This window comes from Ambystoma mexicanum, chromosome 7p (genome assembly GCF_040938575.1).
Source record: "Ambystoma mexicanum isolate Mex_15411 chromosome 7p, UKY_AmexF1_1, whole genome shotgun sequence".
NCBI classification, from domain to species: domain Eukaryota; kingdom Metazoa; phylum Chordata; class Amphibia; order Caudata; family Ambystomatidae; genus Ambystoma; species Ambystoma mexicanum.
This window is the reverse complement of record NC_090939.1, coordinates 531,781,991-531,805,358: the sequence shown is the minus strand read 5'-3', so window position 1 is coordinate 531,805,358 and position 23,368 is coordinate 531,781,991. Positions and strand designations below refer to the sequence as shown.

Genomic DNA, 23,368 nt, shown 5'->3' with positions numbered 1-23,368 from the left:
TATTTCTACAGATTTACATAGTAAAAACTTTTGCTAGAAAAAAGTAAATTAGAGGCAATGAGAAAGGGAGAGATGGAGAAAGTTAAAGTGAGAACGTGAGTGACGAAGAGAAAGAGAGTGAGGTTAAAGTTGGAAAGTAGGCAGTGGCTTTGGGAATGCTCTATAATCAACTTGCCTAATATGGAGAAATTCACAAAATCAATGTCAATGCATTTTATTAAAACAAATACTATCAGTATGATTTCTCTTTCACACACCACAGATGATGAGATCATTGTCAACGCTTTTTTTTAAAAAAAAAAACGTTTTAGTCCCTTTAAACCTCAAAAACTCCCAAATATACGTGTCAGGTATTCTCAGACCACCCACCATAGATTGTGCAGTGTTTAGACTACGGCATCCAGCTGTGACACCACCAAAGTCATCTTATTTTAATGTTAATATTCTTTGAGCACGTCCCAAATCCACTCCCAAAATGTTTACTTGGGCACTGGAAAGGGCCCCTCCTTGGAAAGAGCTTCCTTAACCTCCTACAATACATTCGACATATACAGTGGTAGCACGGAACCAGCAACCATCAGTTGTCATTTAATTAAAAGTGTGCAATTTGCTAATGCATACTGGCATGGTGGGGTGGCTTTGATTCTGAATTAGTTGCCTGTTGCATGTGTAGTCCTTTATTACAGAATGCGTTTAATGTTGAAAACTCAGTCGCACCATGCCGTGTGCTGCGTGTCAGCTGTTTCACTCCTGTGAAGCCATAGCAGAAGATTTTGGAATTCCTGATCAGCTGCTATGATGTCACAGCAGGGAGATAAAGGCCCTGATTAACAAACATGCTTTCAGTGGTACTGTCCCATTGAAAACATGTGTGTACATCAGGCCTAAAGTATGTTGACTGTCAATGTATGTGTTGTTCTTCCCTTTGAGGGATGCTGTTGGCACAGGTTAAGGGGGGACTTGGTGTTTTCTGTTTTCTTTATAGTCAAGCTTCCACTCCAGGCCCACTGCAAATCTGGTTGATAACGAGCAGTGCTGGGGCGGGAAAAGGAACTGAGGGGTCCATACATAACGTGATAGATGGGTAGCTCTCAAATGCAGGATGTTTTCCACCCCTCAGTTCTGAGTGATACCCTAGGCCGGTCCAACTTGTCTACCAGATGCCGCTCAGACACCCTCAGTGGAATATACCAGTTTAGATGGCAGCTGCCCAGGGATTCTGCCGCTGCCGCCTTTTAAACTGCATTAAAAGACACACGCGTTGCCAGACCCATTAACTTCCATCAAGATAAAATAGCATCCAAGCTGGCTTCCTTATCTTAAAATATCCCAGAGATTGCTAACTGTAGCCATGTCTTTGTCGGGAACACTATAATTAAACATTTGAGTTGAAAACAAATTACTCAGTGAGCACACAGCGTTCATGCTAATCTGCTTAACGGCATCTAGTGCACACTGAAGCGGGGTGGCCTGCCAGGAGTGTTAGGGGTTTGGGATTCCGCTTCAGCAGTACACCATGCGAAATGGAAGTGGTGAGCACATCGGACATCGGGTGTGCTTTTCATTTCATTATCAAATGTAGAACACACACGTTCAATGTGCTAAAATATTAGCATATATGCTTCCCTTTGAATGTTTATTTCCGGGAAACATACATTCAGGAATAACCACCGTGCATAATTGAAATACAAATAACACAAGTTTGTCACATAAATATCAATGCGTTTTTTAAAGCGTTGTTTTTATTAATGTGTTGCTAAAGAAACAATGGCAACGCCCAGAAAGGGAAATCTGAGTGTATTTGTAATTGCAACTGCACTTCGGACAACAGTAGCACTGAGAAACAGCCTCAACAGTGACGGCCACTTTCTACGAAGGCTGTGCCATCTCCACGGGGCAGCTCATGCCCACGTCCTTGGGTGCACACTGAACCCACTCCTTAGGGTGCCTGATCCCTGTTTTGCAATAAGTGTAGCCCATGGTGTGTGTCCCTTCAAGGAACGCGCTCTCGACTCTCGTTCTGGTTGGGCCCTTCCGGTGCCACCCAATGGAACATGGGCCTCGCTTTCGTGTCCACCTCTGAACTCCCACTCGTCAGTCCTGGCAGTTTGCAATTGTGGTTCCGATCAACATTGCACCTGCCATCGTTTCCAAGGCATGGACGTTAAGCATGGAATGTGCAGCTGTTGAGTACAGCGTCATGACGCAGGGCGAATTTCTCCTACGTTTGTTTTTGTACAAAATGTCTAATTAGTGTGAGATGGAATTGATCAAATGCGTTAGTTCTGAGTTTGAACAATTTATTCAGTGAATCCGATCGACAATGTTAAGCTTCTCACAAAACGCTACATGCATTCACTGAGGTTGACAAAACTTACAATCAGGTAGGAGAAGGCCAGTGGCACGCACTGTATTTTTGCAATGTCAGATCACTACACGAATGTCCAAAGCCAATAAAGTATGTTGGGGGACAGTGGGCCAAAGCCCAGCTCTATCTTTGTATGCATATGTTCCATGTTATTGTTTGAAAAATGAACCTAGGTGTCTTTTCTCTTGCTTCCAGAACTGCTGACAAGGGTGGGACTGCATCAGAAGACAGTCGTCCGGGTAGCCGGATGCCAGCGCACTCTCACTCCAGCTCTGTGCCCGTTCCCATGGCCATGGAAGGCGTGATGCATTCTGTGGCAGACTCCTCCAGCAGATGCCTTTCTCTGCACTCGGTGCACAGCGTGGATGAGGCTTACGGCCTGCCTTCACCGCGGAAACAGCCGCCCCCCAAGCCAAAGAGGGACCCCAACACACGGCTGAGTGCTTCCTATGAGGCTGTCAGTGCTTGCTTGTCTACGCCGTCCAAGGAAACAGCTGGTGAAGGTCAGCCAAAAACAGAGCACACAAACACCAACTGCTTTGCTGATTTGTGTATGCATGTTTGTATGTATGCATGTATTGATTTATTTTTCGTGTGATCCTGTGCCATATATGCTGATGCTCAGAACAGTCCGATGTGTCATTCATAACATGCTTTATAAAATGCACAGAAAAGCACGCGAATGTAAACGCACCGGTACATTAATGAGACGGTTGAAGAGTGTTGTTGAAGTTTGGGGCTGAGGAAATAACATTCCAAACGAATTTGCAGTCATGTAAAATGGTTAAATGCAGTTCAGAGCAACACATCTTCTAGTTCAATTTACCTGTATTTTTTTTCTAATTTGCATATGACATTTGTGCAATATAAGTACATATTAGAGAACGTAATAGCCATGCCTTATGTTTTACACCCAAAAAGCTTCCTTACATGGCTACATATCTGGTCTTGGGCGGCTTCAGTCCATGACAATCATCCAAGGAACAAAAGGATGTCATTGCAGCAGGCCACGTGACATGAGCATGTATAACTACGCTGTGTAGGAAGATACCGCTGGGAAAGCAGGATCACACTGTGAGACCGGATGTCCCTCCCAACTAGTCTGCTCTACATCGGGAAAATGTACTCCTTTCCGAGTGAGCCTAACTGAGGCTGCCTCTGTTTTATCATACATAGGTAGATGAAGAGTCGGCCCTATGTGTGCCACAATCGAGTGAGGACATTTGCCTTATCATCAATATACTTGTGACATCAAAAACCATAGTTGACTCTATATTTGGGGTATCCTGGTATGCAGTTTGATGACACATGCTGCTTTTGCTTAATGGACAATTGTCTGTTGAAAGAAAAGATGATAATACCAATTAAAATCTTAGAAGCTGGAATTGACAGCTATGCTTGTCCTATGCTGGTCTTCATCAGTTGTCTTCTTATTAAACTGCTATGCCAACCTTCCATCAAGAACTGCAAACCAAGAAATACATTACAATCTATAATAATGCCAATAATATTGTCATGACCCTAACTATATTTGCAACAAGCACTGTTCATCTCCAAACCTGTGTTGATTTAGTAGAACCATGTGTGACAGTATGCCCTCTTTCAGGGTGTGCAATCCTGAGCTTTTTTGATTTTTGCAATGCAAAATGATGCTGGTTTTCTCTCTCCGAAAGTGAACCCCCTCATCTAAACATAACTTTCTTTTCAAAAGTTCCATACTAAAAAGGATAGTTCACACATGTGTACCTTGCTGGGACCTGTCTACTGACAATCAGCCACTGCAATGTGTTTTGGCACCATGGCAGCTGCAGAGTGGCATGTGCACTCATATAACAGACTATTGGATGTGCTTCCACTGGGGGTGTGTAGTAGCTGAGAGCTGAAATAAAGACTTCTCTGCAACATAATGAGGAGGTCACACCAAGAGATAATCACTAAAGTCCTTTTTGATCTCTGGCAGACAGGAGAGGAGGGAAGCACGGTACAGCTAGAAAGAGGACCTGTGCACAGGAGAAGGGTCCAGCCATCATGAAAATACTGAGGCCAACCTCCTTCCGGAGACCCTTCAAACCACATAACCTGCTGTAGGCAAGGTATGCGGGGAGCTGGCATTACAATGAACAACCCCTGTTAGAACAGCAAGGACTGACCCTTACAGAAGACTTGAAAATTACCAATCTGTTGTGGCACAATTATTATATAAGGGTGCAAGACCCAATACCTTGAAAGGATATTCTTTTAATCACGTTCATGGAACCATCTTCTTGAAACATGTTTCAAGATTTCAATGGACATTGTTGTGGTAAAGACTGCCCACAAACCCTGGCAGTGATGATCAGGACTTCCAAGGAGGGTACAGACCTTCTCCATTACCACTTCAGGAGAACATTTGAAGCAATTTGCTGGTGAAAAGGCCTGACTAACGTTTGAAACATTTACACAGAAATCTGTCTGCTGAAGTCGCAAACCGTACAAGTATAATGGAAACCTCCCTGGCTGGGGATGGCAGAGGATGGACTTACCTTTCCTCAGAGACCAAGTAGAAGGTTGTTATAGAAATGAGGGCGGACACCAAATACACATTAAGGTGTCTTTATTTTTTGTATGCATCTCTTCATATATAAAAGTCCCAGCAGCAGTTCTTAAAAGGCGCTCTCTCTCAACGGTCTTCTTGTCTCTCTGCCCTCTCTCTCGCTTTACATTCCACATTCCTCCTTTTACATTCTACATTACACTCCACGATGTATGTTGAGGGACCACACAGGACACTACACATCCACTTTTCATTAAAAAAACAAAATAATCTTGAAAATGGCTGGGGCGTCTCACCACTCTCTTGGGCCTCTGCATTTAAGGCTAACAAGTAGGTCTTAATTGGTACATTCTTCTCCACGTCTGCCTAACCTTAGCAACTCTGTTTGAGTTTCAGATCCTTCCAACCTCCATTTTTGACAGCTTTATGGAATGACTCAACTATCCTTTGTGGTTGAGACCACTTCATCACCCTTTCCTAAGTGACCACAGCAGCTTCACTCTCACCAACTCACTTTCCCTTATTTCGCTTTCCAATACTGCTTCCCTCTCATTCTATTTCTCTTTGTTACAATTTTGCCTCTCTCTGATATGGAATTTTGCATTCTCCATAGCTGCTCCTAGCCATCTTGCCCTGGGGAAGGGTGAGCACAGTTTTCTGTTAGGTTTCAGTGCCCTACTCATTTCAAAAGGTGATATCCCTGCACTGTGTGGCAAACATATGTCACCCTGTCCTTTACGGTTTTCTTCCAACCCTGACCAGTGGCCCAGGTCCATCTGTTATAATCCTTGATTAACTTATTAAATCCTTCTGCCACACAATTGGTCTGCGGATGATATAATTATGTGAACTTATATACTATACAATTCTCTCTTAGATATTCCTGAAACTCATAGGACTTAAACGGTACCCCATTGTCAGCCAGACTTTCTTCGATAGCCCTCTCCTCTAAAGACAACATCCATAAAAGATATGACCCCTCTTGTGGATATTTCTGATGATTTTCATCTCCACCCAATGTTACTGGCAGCCGTTGATAAGATTGTTTTTCTAGCTATCTTAAAGTTTTTAAGTGAAGGAGTTTGGTCCAGTACATCCTTAAGCATTGTAAACACACTTGTGCATTCCACTCATATTTAGTCATGTTTCTTAGCAGTAGTGTCATGTTGACTGTTTTTTTTTTGTGTGCAGAACTATGAATAAATTTGGAATAATATTCTGCCAATCCTTTGAATGATTGCCGTTCATCTTTATCATCCGGCACTTGTCCTCCCTTTTTGCCATTTACCTAATCCTTCCACGGACTAATGATTTCTGCTGAGATTTTAAGACCCCGCTACTCTATTGTATTTTCATTAAATTAGCATTTTTCTTTCGCTTAAAGTGATCCAACTTTCCGCTAAGACTTTAAACACCATGGCCTATCTGGCATCATGAATTTCTTAGTCATTAACATACATGAATATATCGTCTTGGAAACAGTTTATTTTATTGTTTTGATATTTTATTGCTTATAGCACAAACCTAGCTCTAGAGAAGCAGAGTGCTAGATTGTGCCAGAATTGGGCTTGTCATTTTATACAGTAATGCAATATTGTTAGTGGATGGAGAGACGGATTTGTATTCCTTCAGCATGTATTGTTGAATGAGCCTAGTTGATCGTTTTTTGTGGAACTGTAAGATGATAGAGGGTTTTCAAGCCTCTACCAGGATTGGGGTCGAGATGGTAGGGGCATGGCAATAGAAGGACTCCTTAAGAGTTTTCTTTTTGCGCGCAAACTTTGACTCCAACCTTTTGATTGTTTTGCTATGTTAAGTGCAAGATCCTACAGAGGTGTGGAGTTAAGCTGCCAAGTGTGATGGTGTTCCATTTGAGACTGCTTTGTAGATGATACATGCCGTTTTGAATATGATCCTGGCAGAGAGGGAGAGCCAGTAAACTGTACACAGTGTAGGAGAGATAGGGTCGAATTTTTGGGCACCTGTAATGAGGTTGGCTGCAGCTTGCTGTGCTGCTTTGAGGCGGGTTATGTTTGCAGCTGAAAGCCCAGTAAGGATGGCATCTCCCCCATTGATATTTGAGATAACAAGTGTTTGGACGACCGTATGGAACTCATTCGAGAGAATGAAGGGTTTAATTTGTAAATATGGGTTGTGTGTCTTTTTGGCTATGCTCTTTTGGAAGGAAAGGCTACTGTCAGCAATGAAGCCCAGGGATTTGGCAGAGTTTGACATCTGAGGGGTGAATCCTTCCAGGCACATTTAAGTCAGCCATTGTTGCACAAGTTGCTGTTTCGTGGGGACCCGATGATGACATATTTGGTCTTCATCGTTTTCAGTTTAAGGTAAGCATTTGACATCCACTTTTTTTTTTTTATAGTAGCCAGGCATTCGTGGAGGCAAGCAATGTTCTGGGGGCATGGACCTTAATGTACATCTGAGTGTCATCAGTGTACAAATGGATGGCTATTTTGGGGTTCTTTAGGAGAATTCCCAAGGGCTCCATGTATAGATTGAAGATGATTTCGGAGAGTATTGAACCTTTGGGTACATCAAATGACACTAAGAAATGATTGAATCTAAATGAGCCTATCTGTATCACCTGGTGCCTATCAGATAAATATGATGCAAACCATTTTACGACAGTTCCAGAGAAGCCCATCCTGTTGGCAAGAAATCAGTGGAGTATTTGGTGATCAGCTGTGTTGAAGGCAGCTGAGAGATCTAAGAGGACTAGAAGGCACGATTCCCCAGTGTCAGTGATTCTGAGCGCACCCTCCACCCCTTGAATGGTTGCAGTCTCAGTGCTGCATTTGGATTGGAAGGCAGACTGGTGATCACAGAACAGGTAAAGCTGGTCAATTTTGGCAGGTAATTGGGTCGCAACTACTCCCTCAACAAGCTTTGCGATGAACGAGAGGCTCATGAGAGGTCTGTAGATGGCTAAGTCCTTTTGGTCAAGCAATGTTTTTTTAAGAGGAGGTCATTTGAGACCTGACGTAAACAAATATGGGAAGGTACCTTCACTGAAGGAGGTGTTTACAACACCAGGGAGTGTGTTAAGTCCTGTACTGATGAGTTGCTTAATGAGGGAGTCTAGGAGGAAGTCATCCTTGTAAGTAGTGGGTTTCAGAGAAGCAAATGTATCTGAGAGATTCTTAGGTGAGAGGAAGGTGAAGTCCAGGAGAGCAGTGCCTGGTGAGTGCTAGCTTGCCGGTCTCTGTCTGGTTTTAAGGCATTTTTATGACCTGTGATCAGATCCATTGTGTTAATGAAGTAGCTGTTTCTTCCATTGCATCTCTCTGTGAAGCCCGCACCTCGGGTATAGGTGTGGCCTTGGATATGATATGATATGGCATTTATAATGCGCCTGTACAACAGTGTTTCTAGGCATGACAAGACAAGGATGGGGAAACAAAGGGAGGACAAAACAATGATCTTACTAGGCCTTGTGTCATTCAGATCATGCAAGTGCAGGGAGAGGGAGGGGAGAAGGGCAAAGGGGGAGTGGAGAAATGCAAAAGGGGACGGGGGATGGAGAAGTGCAGGTAACAGAGTGCAGCCAGCGGGTGGCTAAGTACCAGTTATCAGAGGGTGCAGCCAGCGGGTGGCTCATAACTGCAGATAGAGGGGGATGTAGGGCTACAGATATAGACCCAAATGCAGGGGGGCCAAGAGGCAGTGTGAGGTACATCTGGACAGGCAGGGACCTGACCCACATTCAGAGGGTGGCCAGGTGACCAATGCATGGAAAAGATGGGTCATTAGCAGGGGAGAGGAAGAGAGAAAGCGGAAGCAAAGAGGAAGGTCTTGAGTTGCTACTGAAAACAAAGATGGTTCTGCTCAAGTTTGAGGGAGGCAGGGAGGTTGTTCCAGAGGGAGGCACCAGCTGAAGAAAGAGATCTGTCACCAACTCTCTGCTTAAAAAAGCGGCTGACCCTCGGAGTGTTGGAGGAGGATGAGCATATAGATCAAGAAGGGAGATACTTAGGAAGAGAGAGTTGGAGGTAGTGATGACCCAGGCCCCAGAAAGCCTTGTGGACAATGCAGAGGACCTTTACCTGATCCTTGCCGCCACTGGGAGCCAATGAAGACATTTCTGAGCTGGATTGATACAATCCCTGGGCTTGAGGCCAAGGACAAGTCTTGCAGTCCTGTTCTGGATAAGTTGTAGAAGCGTACAGGAGGGCGGAGCGACCTCTGACGGGCCCATTGGATCAGAGCTCATCCTTGAGTACTTTAAGACAAGATAGCTACACCTTGAGGTGGCTGGGGTGCAGGATTCTCTTACTCCAACACTAATCAATAAGGGCAACTCAAATGGTTTGGAAAAGGGAAGTCCGTTTAATGACAAGTACAAACAAATGGAGAAACATTAGGAAATCATCAGTGATGCGATCGCCCGTCTCACTTCAACTTCCAAAATCTTCATTCAAACAGCAATTCTTATAGGCAAAATTCGTCATCATTGATGTGTAACACTCAAAAGTTTGTCATGCAAGTCTATTGGTTGGAAAAGGTAACTTAAGTATAGGTACTATATCTGTATATGGTAACAGGGTGTGAGGATTGGATAACTCTTATCGGGTGGGTGTCTACGCCCATCCCTCTACATTACTCGTGCGAGACGGCACTACAAGTACAACGTCTCATTGGTTCTACTAACTATAGGACCCTAGATTACTTGGTCCATTGTGATTGGGTCAGTTACACCCCCAAGCATAAATCCCCACTTTAATTAGGAGCATGCAGAATGATTACCCAGATGCGGCATGCCCCAAGATTCACCCTGCCTCCCTTCCTTCAATCAGTACTGTAGGGCTATGTGTCAATTAGTTGGCTGAGGATGGCCTCGAAACTGTAGCTTCTTATCAGGAAAAGTTATGGCATCGTCTGGTTTTGGGTGACATCAGACGTTGGCACCTCTTCCCGCTTGTCTGGTCACGTGTCAGTACACCGTGAATCTGCTTCATTTTCCATCTATTTGCGTATTTGATTCTCTCTTCGGCCTCGCCACCTGCCTGGGCGTCCTTATCTCGACCGTCACGGGCAGATTGCTATGCTCTGAAGTTTCGGTTCTTTGAAGTTGCCACTCTCCTCCCTTCCTTAGGTTGACCTCGAATTCCCAGGCATGAGCTGCTTCTTGCTAAGTTTCGATTCTGCTCTTTTGTCTGGCTTTGTGCTGGTACATGAATCCTGGCCTGTTTGACCCCTACCATCCTGGGCTTAATTCTGCGTTCACGTAGAGTGGACTGCACTTATATAATGTGCTTCATTGAAGTAGATATATATATAGTTGGTGCTTGCCGCTCTATTCTTCTACTAAGCATAGCAAGCAGTACCGTTTCCTTAGCTTCTTGCGTTCCAAGCCTATTTACAGGCGTTTAGCTAGTTGCATACTTTCATCCTGCTTTCCAGTTATATTTCTTTATATTTTGACATTGTCTCTTCTTCTATGTCTGTGGTATCTTTATCCATGGTGTTTTGTCTTAGTGTGTCATCTTTTTGGTTGTTGTTTCGTTTATCTGTACGTCTGTCCGGGCCCTTGTGTCATCACCATTCACCTTCGATCAAGGCCCTTTGGGTATCTTCTGCAACAGTTTGAAAGTAGTCTTCATGTCGTGTCAGCTGTTAGTACGGTTGTCTCAATGGGTACCGTGCTGTCCATGGGTGTCTGGTTATTGGCGCTTCAACAGGTATTGCTCTTCCGATGGGCACTGGGCAAAGACCTAGTGCTGCTCTTTGTTGGTTTATTTGCTCATCATACGTCACATATCTCAGCGAGTATGTTCCTGGTATTTCAAAATGGGTGGCTGGAGTGCAGGCCATATCTGGGACCTCCTCTCCACTCCCCCCTCTGGTCGGTTCATCGACCACTTCTGCTTCCTCCTTTGGATTCACCTTACTTGGTTCTTCTGTATTCATTTCTTCTTCATCTTCTGGGTTTTTAGATGATGGTGTGAAGGAGTGTCTCTTTGGAGTCCAAATTTTGATCACCCATCCAAACTTCCTGCCATTTTTACATATTCGTCTTTGTTCCAGGCCATTAGCTGGCATTGTCCATTTGAGCTGCAATAGATCCATTTTCCTTCATACTTTCTTCGTTTTCTGGGATACACAAATTTTGTTCCTTCTGGCGCATATTCGCTGGCCTTCACAAATTCTCTTATTTCTTCATCAGTCAGGTCTCTGGGCTTCCATCCTGGTTTGATCATGATCTTCATCCCTATGGCTTTCTTTGCAGTTTTCTGGCATTGTGAGATGATTATCTTGCTAACACAAAATCCTAATAGTATCATCAGTAGCAGGGCTCCCAGGAACTTGAATATGTCTGCCATCCACTGTGGGATCCACGAGATAAGTGTTCCAAACCAGCTGTCATCATCAACTTTGACAGTTTCACCGATCATCTGGTTCTGTAGGTTTGTCAGCATACCTATGGCTTCTGCTAAGGTTACGTTTTCTTCGTCATGTGATGGTATAAATGCGCAACATGCTGCTCCGATTTTTGTGCAAACTCCTCCATCCATCGCTGTGATCATGTCAAGTACATATCTGTTCTGGAGGGTCATCAGTCCGATTGCTCGTAACTCTTCCTTGATTGTGTTGAATCCCTTTATTGTCGAGTTGATGGTTTGAAGTAATTCCCATCTGGTGATTTGCACCCATTTAGTATTTGCTCCGACCTGGAATCTAGGCATGAGGATTGTTGTGAACACTGATGAGGTGAGGCTAAACTGTCTGTGTTCATACGGGATTGAATGGAATGCTTCTTCTGATTTTGCAGAAAAGTAATTCTCTCTTTTCTTTCGGGATACCAGCTCCACAGATCCCCTTTTCCTCAGGTGAGTATCTGCTTTTGGGAAACTGTCAATATTCAGGTCACTTTTCGGGATGACTAATATAAGAACGTGGAAGTTCACTATTGTGCATATGCCGCCCCAGTTTTTTGGCAGTTTTATGTATGCTTTGGATCCACACGCCCAATAATGATCCATAATTACTGCGGTTCCATGCATCATTCCTGGAGCCTCAAAAATACGAACACAGGTCTGATTCTCTCCCATCTTCCTCGTGCCATTGTTCCTGAAGCACAATTTCGGTCTTTCCAGTGGCACTATCTGCAGGGGTCCCCCTCTGTCTTCAACCCATGTCAGTAATCTTGTGAGTTTTGGCCATAAAGTTTTGCACAATCTATGTGAGTTCTCTATTGCTTTCTTATAGGCTCCAAAGACCATCCATGCTCGGCAGATCACCACTCCTTCTTCCCATCCGTCTGGTGAAAGCACTGTTCTCCAAATCTTCATTTGGTCTCTGTTCTTCCAATGTCTTGTCTCTTCTGGAGTTTTTCCTTGGACATTTAGCTTTAGGTTCACTTCCCATCTGATTGCTGCTCCTTTAACTCCAGGCTTCTCGTACCTGATCACATGATTCCTAGTATGGGCACTGTTTCTTGTCTTAATGTCCTGTATATAATCAGCTTCATCGGGGTAATTTGTCTTGGTTGCCCATATCAGTGAGGCATCTCTCCCCATAAACTGTCCTCTTGTGTTGCACATTGCTACGTGTGAAAGACAGTGTGCTGTCGGGACATCAATTTCTACAGCCACATAGATCTTGGATTTCCCCATGCTTTATGGTAGGAGTGCACAAATGAAGCATTCTCCTTCTGATTTCCTTCTTCCAACTTCTTTCATGTGTTGGTACCAAATGTTGTTTCCTAGATGTGCTGTGCTGTCTAGGTAGTCGTTCAGTTCACTGTTATCTTCATGCAGGCTCCTCTTGATCTTTAGTGTCTTCCTGTAGTTTGCTATAACTACATCTCTAAACGCGTCTGTGTGGCTTTTCCTTGCTGGAGGATTCTCGGGCATGCTGGTCGATGGAGCAGGTTCCTTTATCTGCATCGATGTGGTAGGTGGGGGTTTTCCAATTCTCTCCTTCTCTTCTTGCATTCTTTTCCTGCCCTCTATAAGTGACTTTATTAGCCACCAGCCTGTCACCAGCCTAGTATATGGCTGCATTGTGGGCCTGGTGCTTGTTCCTTGTGTGGTTGTCAGTACAGTCTCTGCGGTTTTATTTTTCAATTCCTCATGCCGTTTCTTCGCTCTAGCTATAAACGGGAATAAATGATCTATTAACATTTGTGTCTTTGCAGGGAATTCTCCTACATCCGCTTCTGTCTTTTTAAGGGCTTTTGTTAATTCTTCTTCCGTTGGCTTTTCTCTTGATTCTTTTTAGTTTCTCTCCTTATTTTCTGGGGCTGATGGTTTGGTAGGCAGTCTCATGCTCTCGATTGCCTTCGCTTGAGGTCATGTGGCCATTGACACATGCCCTGGTTCGTGTGCATTCAGTGTGTGGGTGTTTGTGGTTGTCAGTGCTATGTTTTCATTCATTCCGTGCTGACCCTGTCGCCAGCTTGTCTCTTCATTTGTTACCTCAAGTGTGTATGTGTCACGGTTAATTACATTCATTTTCAGTTCATTTACTTTACCATCAGATTTTCTCGGGACTGGAATAACTATATAGGGTCTGGGTGCTTTTGTGGGACTCATGCGTACATCATCAGGTAAGTGCACTGAAATTGGAATGCTTGGTGCACCAAGAAAAAATGCAGTTCTGATCGATAATGACAGCAAAATAATGATAAACACAATGCATAGATACATGATAGTGTGGTAGGTAAACGGCAGCATTTCCTTCCAGAGAAGCGAGGGCGCCCGTCTGCTTGTGGGAGGACCAGGTTACTGTTCTGTGCCCCCATCTCGATCATAACAAAATGTCAATGTTTATTCCTTTCCCCCAATTCACTATTGTTTCTCGAACAGTTTATATCATAAAGTGTCTGGTGCTTCACAAGTGTCCCCCCTCTTGCGGGTGACGATGGTCTCTTGATACAGGATGCAGTATCCTTGTTAGACTATGGAAGGAAAAAAATAGATTAGACTAACACTTCGATAAGTCACTTTTACTGTGTATATTAAAAGTAGGTGAGTTCCCAGTCCACCCCCCGAATCCACTTCAGTCCTGAGGACATGCTGGACACTGTTCAATGTAAAGAAATGGAAAAAATGGCAATCAAAACAAATTAAGGTGAAGTTCTTGTCTCTGCTTCCTCGATCCGTCCCTCGGCGGAAGGTTTCACTGTAATCTCCCAAGAAGTCGATGGACATTAGTGTTTTTAATCTGAACTATAATGGCATGCAAGAGCATGTTTTGCTGGGTACTCCTCACTGGATCTCTGAAAAATCTAAGTACTTGAACATTGGTTGGTCTTCCCACAAGTTCTGGAAAGTTCTCAATGAGGTGAAAGAATACATGGTATGCATATCTGCTGTCTTCTGGTGATAACGACATTCGTCCTGTCTTGCTGGGTTCAGGATTACAGGCCCTTCCCTTGACGTGAACAATGCTTGCACTTTCAGGACGCGTGGATTGTGACCAAATAACGTAGCTTGGTCCAGAGCTGGCTCAAGAGTTCAGAGTTTGCTGGATCTCAAATAAATGTGAGAGTGTCTGCTTCTCCCAACAATAGCTGGGCATTCCTCTATGATGCGAAAGAAAAGCATATTGACGAGTTCATCTATAATCGCCTGTGGTGGAAGCATTTGTGTCCTTATCACTGTATTCAGGCAGTCCAATGAAGGCTTCCGCGATGACGGTAAGTAGTTGACAGATTACTTTCTTGTTGGCAGGATCCTGGATAAAGTCTGTGACCCTGGTAACTCTCCCTCCCAGCAACGGATATGATGCCAAAACTAACTGCAAGTAAGTGAGTATGTCCTCTGTGATGTTTCTGCTGGGGGACACCATAAATGCAGCCAAACAAGGTCTGGATATTTGATGATTCAGGATACTGTGTTTAGCTCTTAAGGTGAAAGTCCTTGATCACTGTTTCTCAACAACGCTTGAGTGTGGTTTGGTTTACAAGTTTGTGTCAACAAAACGTGTTGTGGCTTAAATGCACAGTTTTCTTCTTTACCCTGCAACTAGGATGCACAGAGTGTACATTTATGTCCTTATCCCCTTTTGCTAAGAGGAAATGTCCAGTTTAAGCCACAACTTGCACAAGGGGTTCTTTGTCTTGGCTTTTCTGCTCATGCTTCCTTCTTCCTCGTTATGGATCTCGTCTGCACGTGCTGAGGTTGTTCCCCGTTGTCTGTGGGTTCTTCGCGGTGGGGTGCAGCTAGAGGGCTTTCTCCGATATAGGGCTTAATGTCATTGAGAAAAATCCATGCTCTCCTGCCCTGCAGTTTTACAGCTGACAGAGTGCAGTCTTCTACGATGAAAGGGCCATTGAATCTTGGCTCGTCCCACCCCTTCCTCGTGTGTTTTTTTACTAACATCACATCTCCAGGAAAGACGAGTGGAACCCGTAGACCTTGAGCTGGGTCTGTTGTGGCATCTCCTGCTGCGTTTTGTGCTGTGCTGCACCCTTTTTTCGTCGCTGCAGTTGGTCTGAAATTACAGTAAGACTGGATGTCATGCAGTTCAGATATTTTTGCAATTCGGATCCCAGGACCTCTCGGGTTGGCTGGGCATCACATCTACCTCTGTCTTGAGGGGTTAGGGGAGTATTCATTCTTCTTCCTGTGACTATCTCGTGCGGCGTAAGATGATGGTCGGAGCCTGGTTGGTTCCAAAGAGCATACAATGCCAGTGGAAGGCAATGCAACCATCCCCTCTTTAGAGTAAGCTTCAACTTGGCTATCCTTTCTTTTGGCAAGCTGTTTAGCTTCTCACAAACACCATTACCTTCCGGATGATACACCAACGAGAACTTGTACTTTATACCAAGCAACAAGCTAATCTGCTCAAAGACTTAATTTACAAAAATGAGCCCCATTATCTGATCTCATCACTTCACACACCCCCCACCTAGGGAACACTTCCCTCACTAGGAATTTGGCCGCACAGGTAGAGTCTGGGTGTGTACATGGACCTGCTTCTATCCATCTAGAGAATGGACACACCACTACAATTAAGTATCTGTACCCGTTGCACACTTGAATCATGTCAACATAGTCGATATGTAAGTGCTGAAAAGGCCCATTTGGCCGGTGGATGACTCCTCTCACTACTTTTAATGTGGGCCCAGCAGAGAATTGCTGGCAGATTATGCAGTTCACCATAAAGAATGCAACATGCTCAGCTAAATTCGGTATAAACCAGTCTTCTGCGAGCGCTGCTGCTAGATTCTCTTTTGACATGTCTAGTAGGTAATGCAATTGCTCCAATGCTATTTTTAGTAGGGCTACAGGCATTACTGGTTTACCAGTGCTGTCTTGCCGCCACAATCCATCAGAGGGGTTTAAAGAACACCCTTGACGTTTCCATAGGTTCTTCTCGTTCTGTTGTGCCTCCCCTTGAAGCTCCATTACTTGCTTCTGCCCCAGATTACTATAGGCTTCAGGTGTGGTACGTGCCACCATCATTCTTTCATGGGTGCACGCCACTTCCACTTCCATGAATTTCTCAGTTTGAAGGCCATGCACTTGGCTTCCATTTCTGCTGCGTGGTTCCCGCGTGACATGAAATCTGTCCCTTTGGTGTGGGCAGCGCATTTCACGACCTCTATGCCCACTGGGAGCTGTGGTGCCTTAATCAGCCTGTCCAATAAGGCTGCTGCTCGGAGGCAGCCCCTCCTTTTCCAGCATTCTAGTCCTGCGTGCACTGTGGACGTCACATAGGCGGAGTCACTGTACACCGTTACTTCCTGGTCTGCGTGATTCTCAATGGCGAGTATCAACACCAATAATTCTGCAGCCTGTGCTGAATAATGAGATGGTATTCGTGAACTGACGAGTACTCAGAATTCTCCGTTTGCTATGTGTTTCATTACGGCAACGGGTGTATATTTTTTTTCCGTCTTCTTGGTCGATTCTCGAAGATCCTTCAATAAAAATGATCTCTCCTCCCACCAGGGCATTTTCTTTCACCCTGGGGATTTCATCATAGAATTCTTCATAGTTTGCACAGTCATGTATCGGCTCTCCTTCAGTGACTGGCTCTGCTATGAATGTAGCTTTGTTCGCTGTTTTACATCAAACTATTTTGATCGATGGATTAGATATGATCACTTCATATGCAGAGGCTCTCCAATATGTCAACGTGCCTTTAAGTTTCCCTAAAATAGCGAATAGTGAATGTTCGACGTATAACGTCATGGAACATCCAATCATAGTGGTTGCCTTTTCTATGGCGAACGCTGCGGCAGCTAAACTTTGTTCGCATGGGAAGTGGCCTCTCATTACTGGGTCCAGGATCCCATTGTAATATGCCAGGGGCTTGTATCCCAACAAAGTTTTTTGAGCAAGCAATGCCGTCATAACATTGCCATCTGTGTGCGAAAACAGGTAGAATTCCTCTGCATAATTAGGAATCCCGAGAACTGAAGCCGTACAAATCGCTCTCTTGAGTTCAGCAAACCCTTTTTCCATTGCCTCAGACCATTCAATCTTTTCCTTTGTCACCTGGGCTTTCTTTAGAGCCTGAAACAAAGGCTTGGTGTATGAGCTGTAATCGAAGACCCATGCTCTAACATAGTTACATAGGCCTAGAAAGCTCTGCATTTGCTTAATCGTGTGTGGCTTAGAAATGTTCAATATGGCTTAAGCCCTTTCTGGGGTCACATTCTTGCCTTCATGTAAGATCAGCTGGCCTATGTATAGCACTTCCTGTTGACAATATTGTAACTTTTCCTTGTCAACCTTATAACCTTTCTCAGCCAGTATAGTCAATAGCCGAATAGAATCGCGTCTGCATTGTTCTTCCGTGGAGCTGCAGATCAGGATATCGTCCACATATTGCAAGATGACACCTTCTAATGCAATATTGCTTAGGTCCATCTGTAGGACTCTGTTGAAGATGGACGGAGACTCACAGTAACCCTGTGGCAACCTCATGCTTTTCAGACGCATTTGTCTGAATGTGAATGACGTCAGATCTGAGTCATGGTGCAACAGGATTGAGAAAAAGGCATTTTTCAAGTCAATTACCGTAAAATATTTTGCCTCGGTGGGTATATTACATTGGATTGTAGATGGTTAGGGACCAGAGGGAACTCAGCTTCAACAATATCATTTAATGCTCTTAAATCTTGAATTAAACTCCAAGACCCACCCTTTGATTTCTTGACAGGATAAATCACTGTATTACATGGTGACTCTGATGTCACCAAGATGCCCTGGTCCATCATGGCGGAAATTGTCTTTGCGATCCCCTCATCTGCCTCTCTGGACATGGGGTATTGTCGCGCTCGCTGTAAAATTGCTCCTGGTTTCAGTTTAATTTTCACTTTTCCCTCTCCCTTAAGGAAGCCTACGTCATATGGTCCTGTAGTCCATACTGAGACAGGCACCTGGGCCATGTCGTCATCAAAGTATTCCGGACGTCTCAGTGCTAACATCATTCTCTGAGGCACTTCTCTTTTGATCATTTTTACCCAAAATAGGAGACTCACTTCCACCCTTGTCTCCTCTGAGTCTGGTTGTTCTTCAAACAGATTGTCATCAGTGATGTCAGTCACTCGACACCCTTCTTCAATGGCGATAATTGCGCACCATTGTCTGCCTTCATCATCGTAGCCTTCAACCAATGCTACTTCCCTCGTACTTTTGCGATATATATCATCAAGCGAAATACTTGTCCCTCCTCCTCATGCATCGGTATTCTTGCTCTGAATAAAAATTAATCGGGGGTTCTCATGGTCCTATCTGCAGGGCCTGGCAATCCTGCCATGAGCACACGCATGCCATATGTGAAAACCTCTGGCTCTAATGGTATAGCTCACATGGCTACGTGTCCAGAGTATGCCCTGATCATTTCACACATGTTTGAATAATGCATTCCTGGAGTGGAGCATACTATGCCCTCCTCCATGAACGAGATTGTCATGTTCAACTTTGTCATTAGGTCTTGGCTCAAAATGTTTACTGGGGTCTGCCGTGAATATAATAAAGGTACATTCATCTCGCACTCTCCTACGGAGACTGGTAGTGCGTCTGTAAAGGAAACTCGACTGTGATCTCCTGTAAAACTCTGAGTATCTATGGCCTCGCCGGACAAGGAAAACTTGCCTTCTATGCACGAGCGTGTTGCACCCGTGTCAACTAAGAAGGAATATTCTTTACCCCCTATGACGACATTCACCCTAGGTTCCCTATTAGGGTCTGGTGTCACTGATAGGATAGAGCACATCAGGGTTCCCAGTGAGCTGTCCTAGTTCATATATAAGTTCGGTCCACTGTACACTTGTGGATTCTCTCCACTCTCTGGGCTGTCTCCCCTTCCGGAGTTTGTGCCCTGAGACGATTGCGGTGGTGCCTGTTGAAATTGCCCTCATGGCGAATTCCCCATGTTTGGGGGTGGAACCCCTTGCTGCGCACCCTCCTGCACGCCTGGTGCTTGCTGCTGCACTGTGTGGTTTTGTGCATTGCCTGTTGTGAGATCGCAGGTGGATTGGCCTTGCCTGCTCCCATTCCTTGGCTATTCTGCCACACGTCTTGACTTCTGCACGTGTGCGCCAAATGCCCCGTCATTCCACACGGCCAACATACTGGCGGTGGTCGGATTATTTGTCCGTTTGACATATCTGGGTTACCCGTTTGCACGTTTTGAAAACCTCCTTGATTACTTTGGAAATCTCCTTGATTACTTAGCCATCCTCTTCCTCTAAATTTTCTTCCCCTTGGGTACTGTCCTACGTTACCCTGGTAATTCTGCTGTGGGTTAGCCACCTGTTGTAAGCACTGTTCAGCTTTTTGAGTTAGCATGGCTCCTTCAAGAGCATACTTCGATAATTTATTTTGCACCAGCTTCACTTCCTCATCCTTTCGAGTTGCCTCCTTTTTCCGATTCTTTTCTTGTAACAATCTACAGTTATGTGTGATAGTTAACTGTATTTCAGCCCAAGGTTTAGCCTCATCCCCAACCAATTTCTTAAGCTGTTTCTGCACTGGTTCTGGCGACCCTTGGCACAATATGTGATAAAACACTGGTATAGATTTTGTCCAAGATTCATGCGTTTCGAGCACCCACGTGTCTTGGAAATTCTGGATATAAATCAACAGATTTTCTGACTGCTTCATTTTGTGAGTCATTATAGCTCCCATATCGGAAGTGTCTAGATACAGCACTCGCAGCGCTTTCCACACTGCTGCTCTGCAATTATTAAATGGTGCTCCGTTGTGAGCAGTGTTAATTATGGTTACACCAGGGTACCCTGCCCGTGTCCACACATCGTCTGCTCTTTCACCAGGTATGGCAATCAGGAGACCTTTAATGTCCCCTATAGCTAACGTGACACCCCCTGTCATTTTTTCTAACTCATGTATCCACTTCCCGGCTCCCGATGTCAGCACTGAAAGCTTGTTTTTCAGGTTTTCTCGATCCATTTGTGGCCAAGGAATATATTGTGGTCTTGCTCCCCCCTTTTCTAGTAGCAGAAATTGGAATGCGCAGCCTACTTTCTCTTCTCTCATAGCTCTCCTGTCTATTGCAGGTGTTATATTCTTGCATCGCTGTCTACCTGGCAATGTCCTCAACCTGTCTACATAGGCGGGTGCTGACACCCCCCTCTGACCATGGGGTGTTCCATCATGCCGGTCCGACTGTGTGGCAGACTCTGATGTCCTTGGTGCGGACTCACTAGCATCTGTCCATCATACCCCTTTGTCCATTGGGAGCTGCTTTTCACGCCATCTCCCTTCTTCATTTGTTTCGCGCTCCATTTCCTGTCCGGAGTCGGACATCGATTGTTTCCAATTCACACAACTCTTTGTGTCATCATCGTTTTTACTGATTTCTAGTATGTCCAAGGACAGTCTCCTGCTCCCACTACTTCGGGTGACATCCTCAGTGTCATACAGTTCAGTGCTTTCCAAGCGCTCGTCTTCCCCTTCTCTTTGGGATATTTGTTCTAGTCCAATTTCATCATATATTTTATCGATCGTTTCCTTGATGCTTCTGGTATCGAAGTCATCTTCAATATTTGCCCTTGTCGTGCCTGGTACTGAGTCGTACGCTGAAAAGAACTCTTCAATGTCTTCGCATTCTACAACAGGATCAGGTTTTTTAACTTCCCTCTCCAAATATTCGAGATCGCTTGCCCTCTGTCTAGGCTTACGTTCTATGACATCATCAAATTCTTTGTGCTTCCTCGCCTCTTCTCTGACCTTATCTTCTTCCCTTCTCCTTTCATTTCTACGTTCATTTTCCTTTCGAATTTCCTCATCCCTTCGTCTCCTTATCTTCTTGTCACATACTCTTTGCTCCACTTCTAAACTTTGCTGTTTCTGTCTGTCTAAGGCATAGACTGCTCTCTGTTTGCGATCAAGCTATTTTTCTTGCTCTTCACGATATAGCTGTTCACGCCTCAGTCTATCCTTCCATATCATCCTTCCATCTCTTAACTCCTTTTCTTTCTCCTTTCTCTGTACCTCATCTAACCTCTCCATAGGCCTCACATCATCACTTCCTTTTCCATCGAGTTTCAACAATATCTGTCCTCCCATCCATTCGTCTTTTGCGAATGCTATCTCATCAGTTCTGCTTTCACCTGCTTTCCATTTCTTTCCCTCACTCACCTTATCGAGAGATGCACTAATCTGTGCCTGATCCTTCCTCTCATCATCACATCTTTCCTTGTCCATCGGGAGTGCAGAGGTAAGATTCTGGTTCTGATCCTTCCCTTGGTTTTCGTCTCTACTGTAAGTAGGTGACTCATATGCGTGGTTGCTGTACCCTGTGGCTGCTTTAAGCTCTCTTAATAGGTAGAGTGCTTCAGGCTTACTTCCCTCGGTTTCTGTGTCAGGCAGGGCAGGTGGCGCGGTAGGCGTCTCACCCCCCTCCGTACATACGTTTAATATCCAGTCAGCAGGTGGCTCTTCTTCCTTCGACTGTTCAAACATTTTCCAAAGTTCTAGAACAGCAAGGCGTTTCTCTAGCTTTTTTCCTGTATATGTGGCATGCAAGTAAGTCGTCATATGCTGTAAGACGGCTTTAGATAATTTTGCCCATTTTGTGGCCACAGCATAAACATCTTGTGGGCGGTGCCTTAACCCACTCAGTGATATATTTCTTAAGCTCGGGTGCATGTTTCGGCAGTTGCTTACATAAGTGTGCCAATGGTGTAATTTCTTCCATGCTTAAATCTGTTCTACTTTCCTCTTAAACACCACTTTTCAATGCTTCATGCAATTTTAACATTGTCAACAATATGAGCGAGCACCAAACACTGCAAGCTACAGTTCAATTTTTTCCCGCCAAAATATTTATCACCAATTTACTCAAGAACATCAATCCATGTGCAATTCCCACTCAACTATTGAATCGCAGGAAAACCCTATTTGATTTCAAACAACACAAGCCACAATTTCTTACATGTGACATACAACAGAACATGTATGACAGACACTTGACAGACTAGACAGACACCAGCTGGAGACCAAATATCTCTGCCTCTAATTTGTACCCCAACATGGAGTTTAAACGAACCCCTTTTACAAAGTTTTTAAACGTGGTAGTAGCCTAGTCGTCCCCTATTATGTGGGCTCTGAGTTCACGTTTCTTCTGACCGCTATATTAAAGCCCAGGTATAAGGCAAATCCTCTCTCTTCTCAGGTGTCCACCCTGGAATCCTCTCTCTTCTCGGGTGTCTACCCCGGTATTCTCTCCTTTCTCGGGTGTCTACCCCGGTATTCACTCTGTTCTCGGGTGTCTACCCCGGTATTCACTCTGTTCTCGGGTGTCTACCCCGGTATTCTCTCTGTTCTCGGGTCATTATTCCCTTATATATATACAGTCTTCTCTACTTCTGACTATTTTGTTTTCTCCACCTCCCTTTGTTACCTTTTCCCTTACTTGTTCTAATGCCTATGACATTTGCCAAAGCATTACATTTTACACTCACCGCTCGCATGGTTCCTCTCTGGATCCTCGGGATCACTGCCTCCGTTACCGCCTCCTTTAGTCTTTCGTCTGTTCCGCTGCCCGTAGGAAGGGAAGGGTTTATGTTTATAAAACAGGTGTCTTCAGACCCACTGCAGTTTTTTGATAGATTTAAACTATCATTGTCCATGGGAAGCTTCACAGTCTACTCGGCCAAATGGCAAAGGACTTGTGATATTGCCGAAGACCTAGAGTTTCTTCATGTCATCGGTGAATAGGTGTCCTATTTTAATCAATAGTTAATAATTGATGGTCAAAACCATCCTCTGCTACCAAGTGTACAGGAGGGTGGAGCGACCTCTGACAGGCCCTTGGGATCAGAGCTCACCCTCGAGTACTTTAAGACAAGATAGCTGCACCTTGAGGTGGCTGGGGTGCAGGATTCTCTTACTCCAACACCAATCAATAAGGACAATTTTGGTAAAGCGCTTTATAAATCAATAAATACATATACAAATACAAAACTCAAATGGTTTGGAAAAGGGAAGTCCGTTTAATGACAAGTACAAAAAAACGGGGAA

General features: G+C 44.5%; 1 protein-coding gene across 3 annotated transcripts in view; it reads left to right on the top strand.

The window, feature by feature from the left end:
• The window catches only part of MYO16 (myosin XVI), a 3,167,675-nt gene that overhangs the window by 2,827,873 nt on the left and 316,434 nt on the right, over positions 1-23,368 (top strand). For all 3 annotated transcript variants that reach the window (XM_069636567.1, XM_069636564.1, XM_069636566.1), the window contains exon 31: positions 2,564-2,871. In XM_069636567.1, the coding sequence (XP_069492668.1) occupies positions 2,564-2,871 (308 nt within the window). The remainder of the gene's footprint in view (positions 1-2,563; positions 2,872-23,368) is intronic.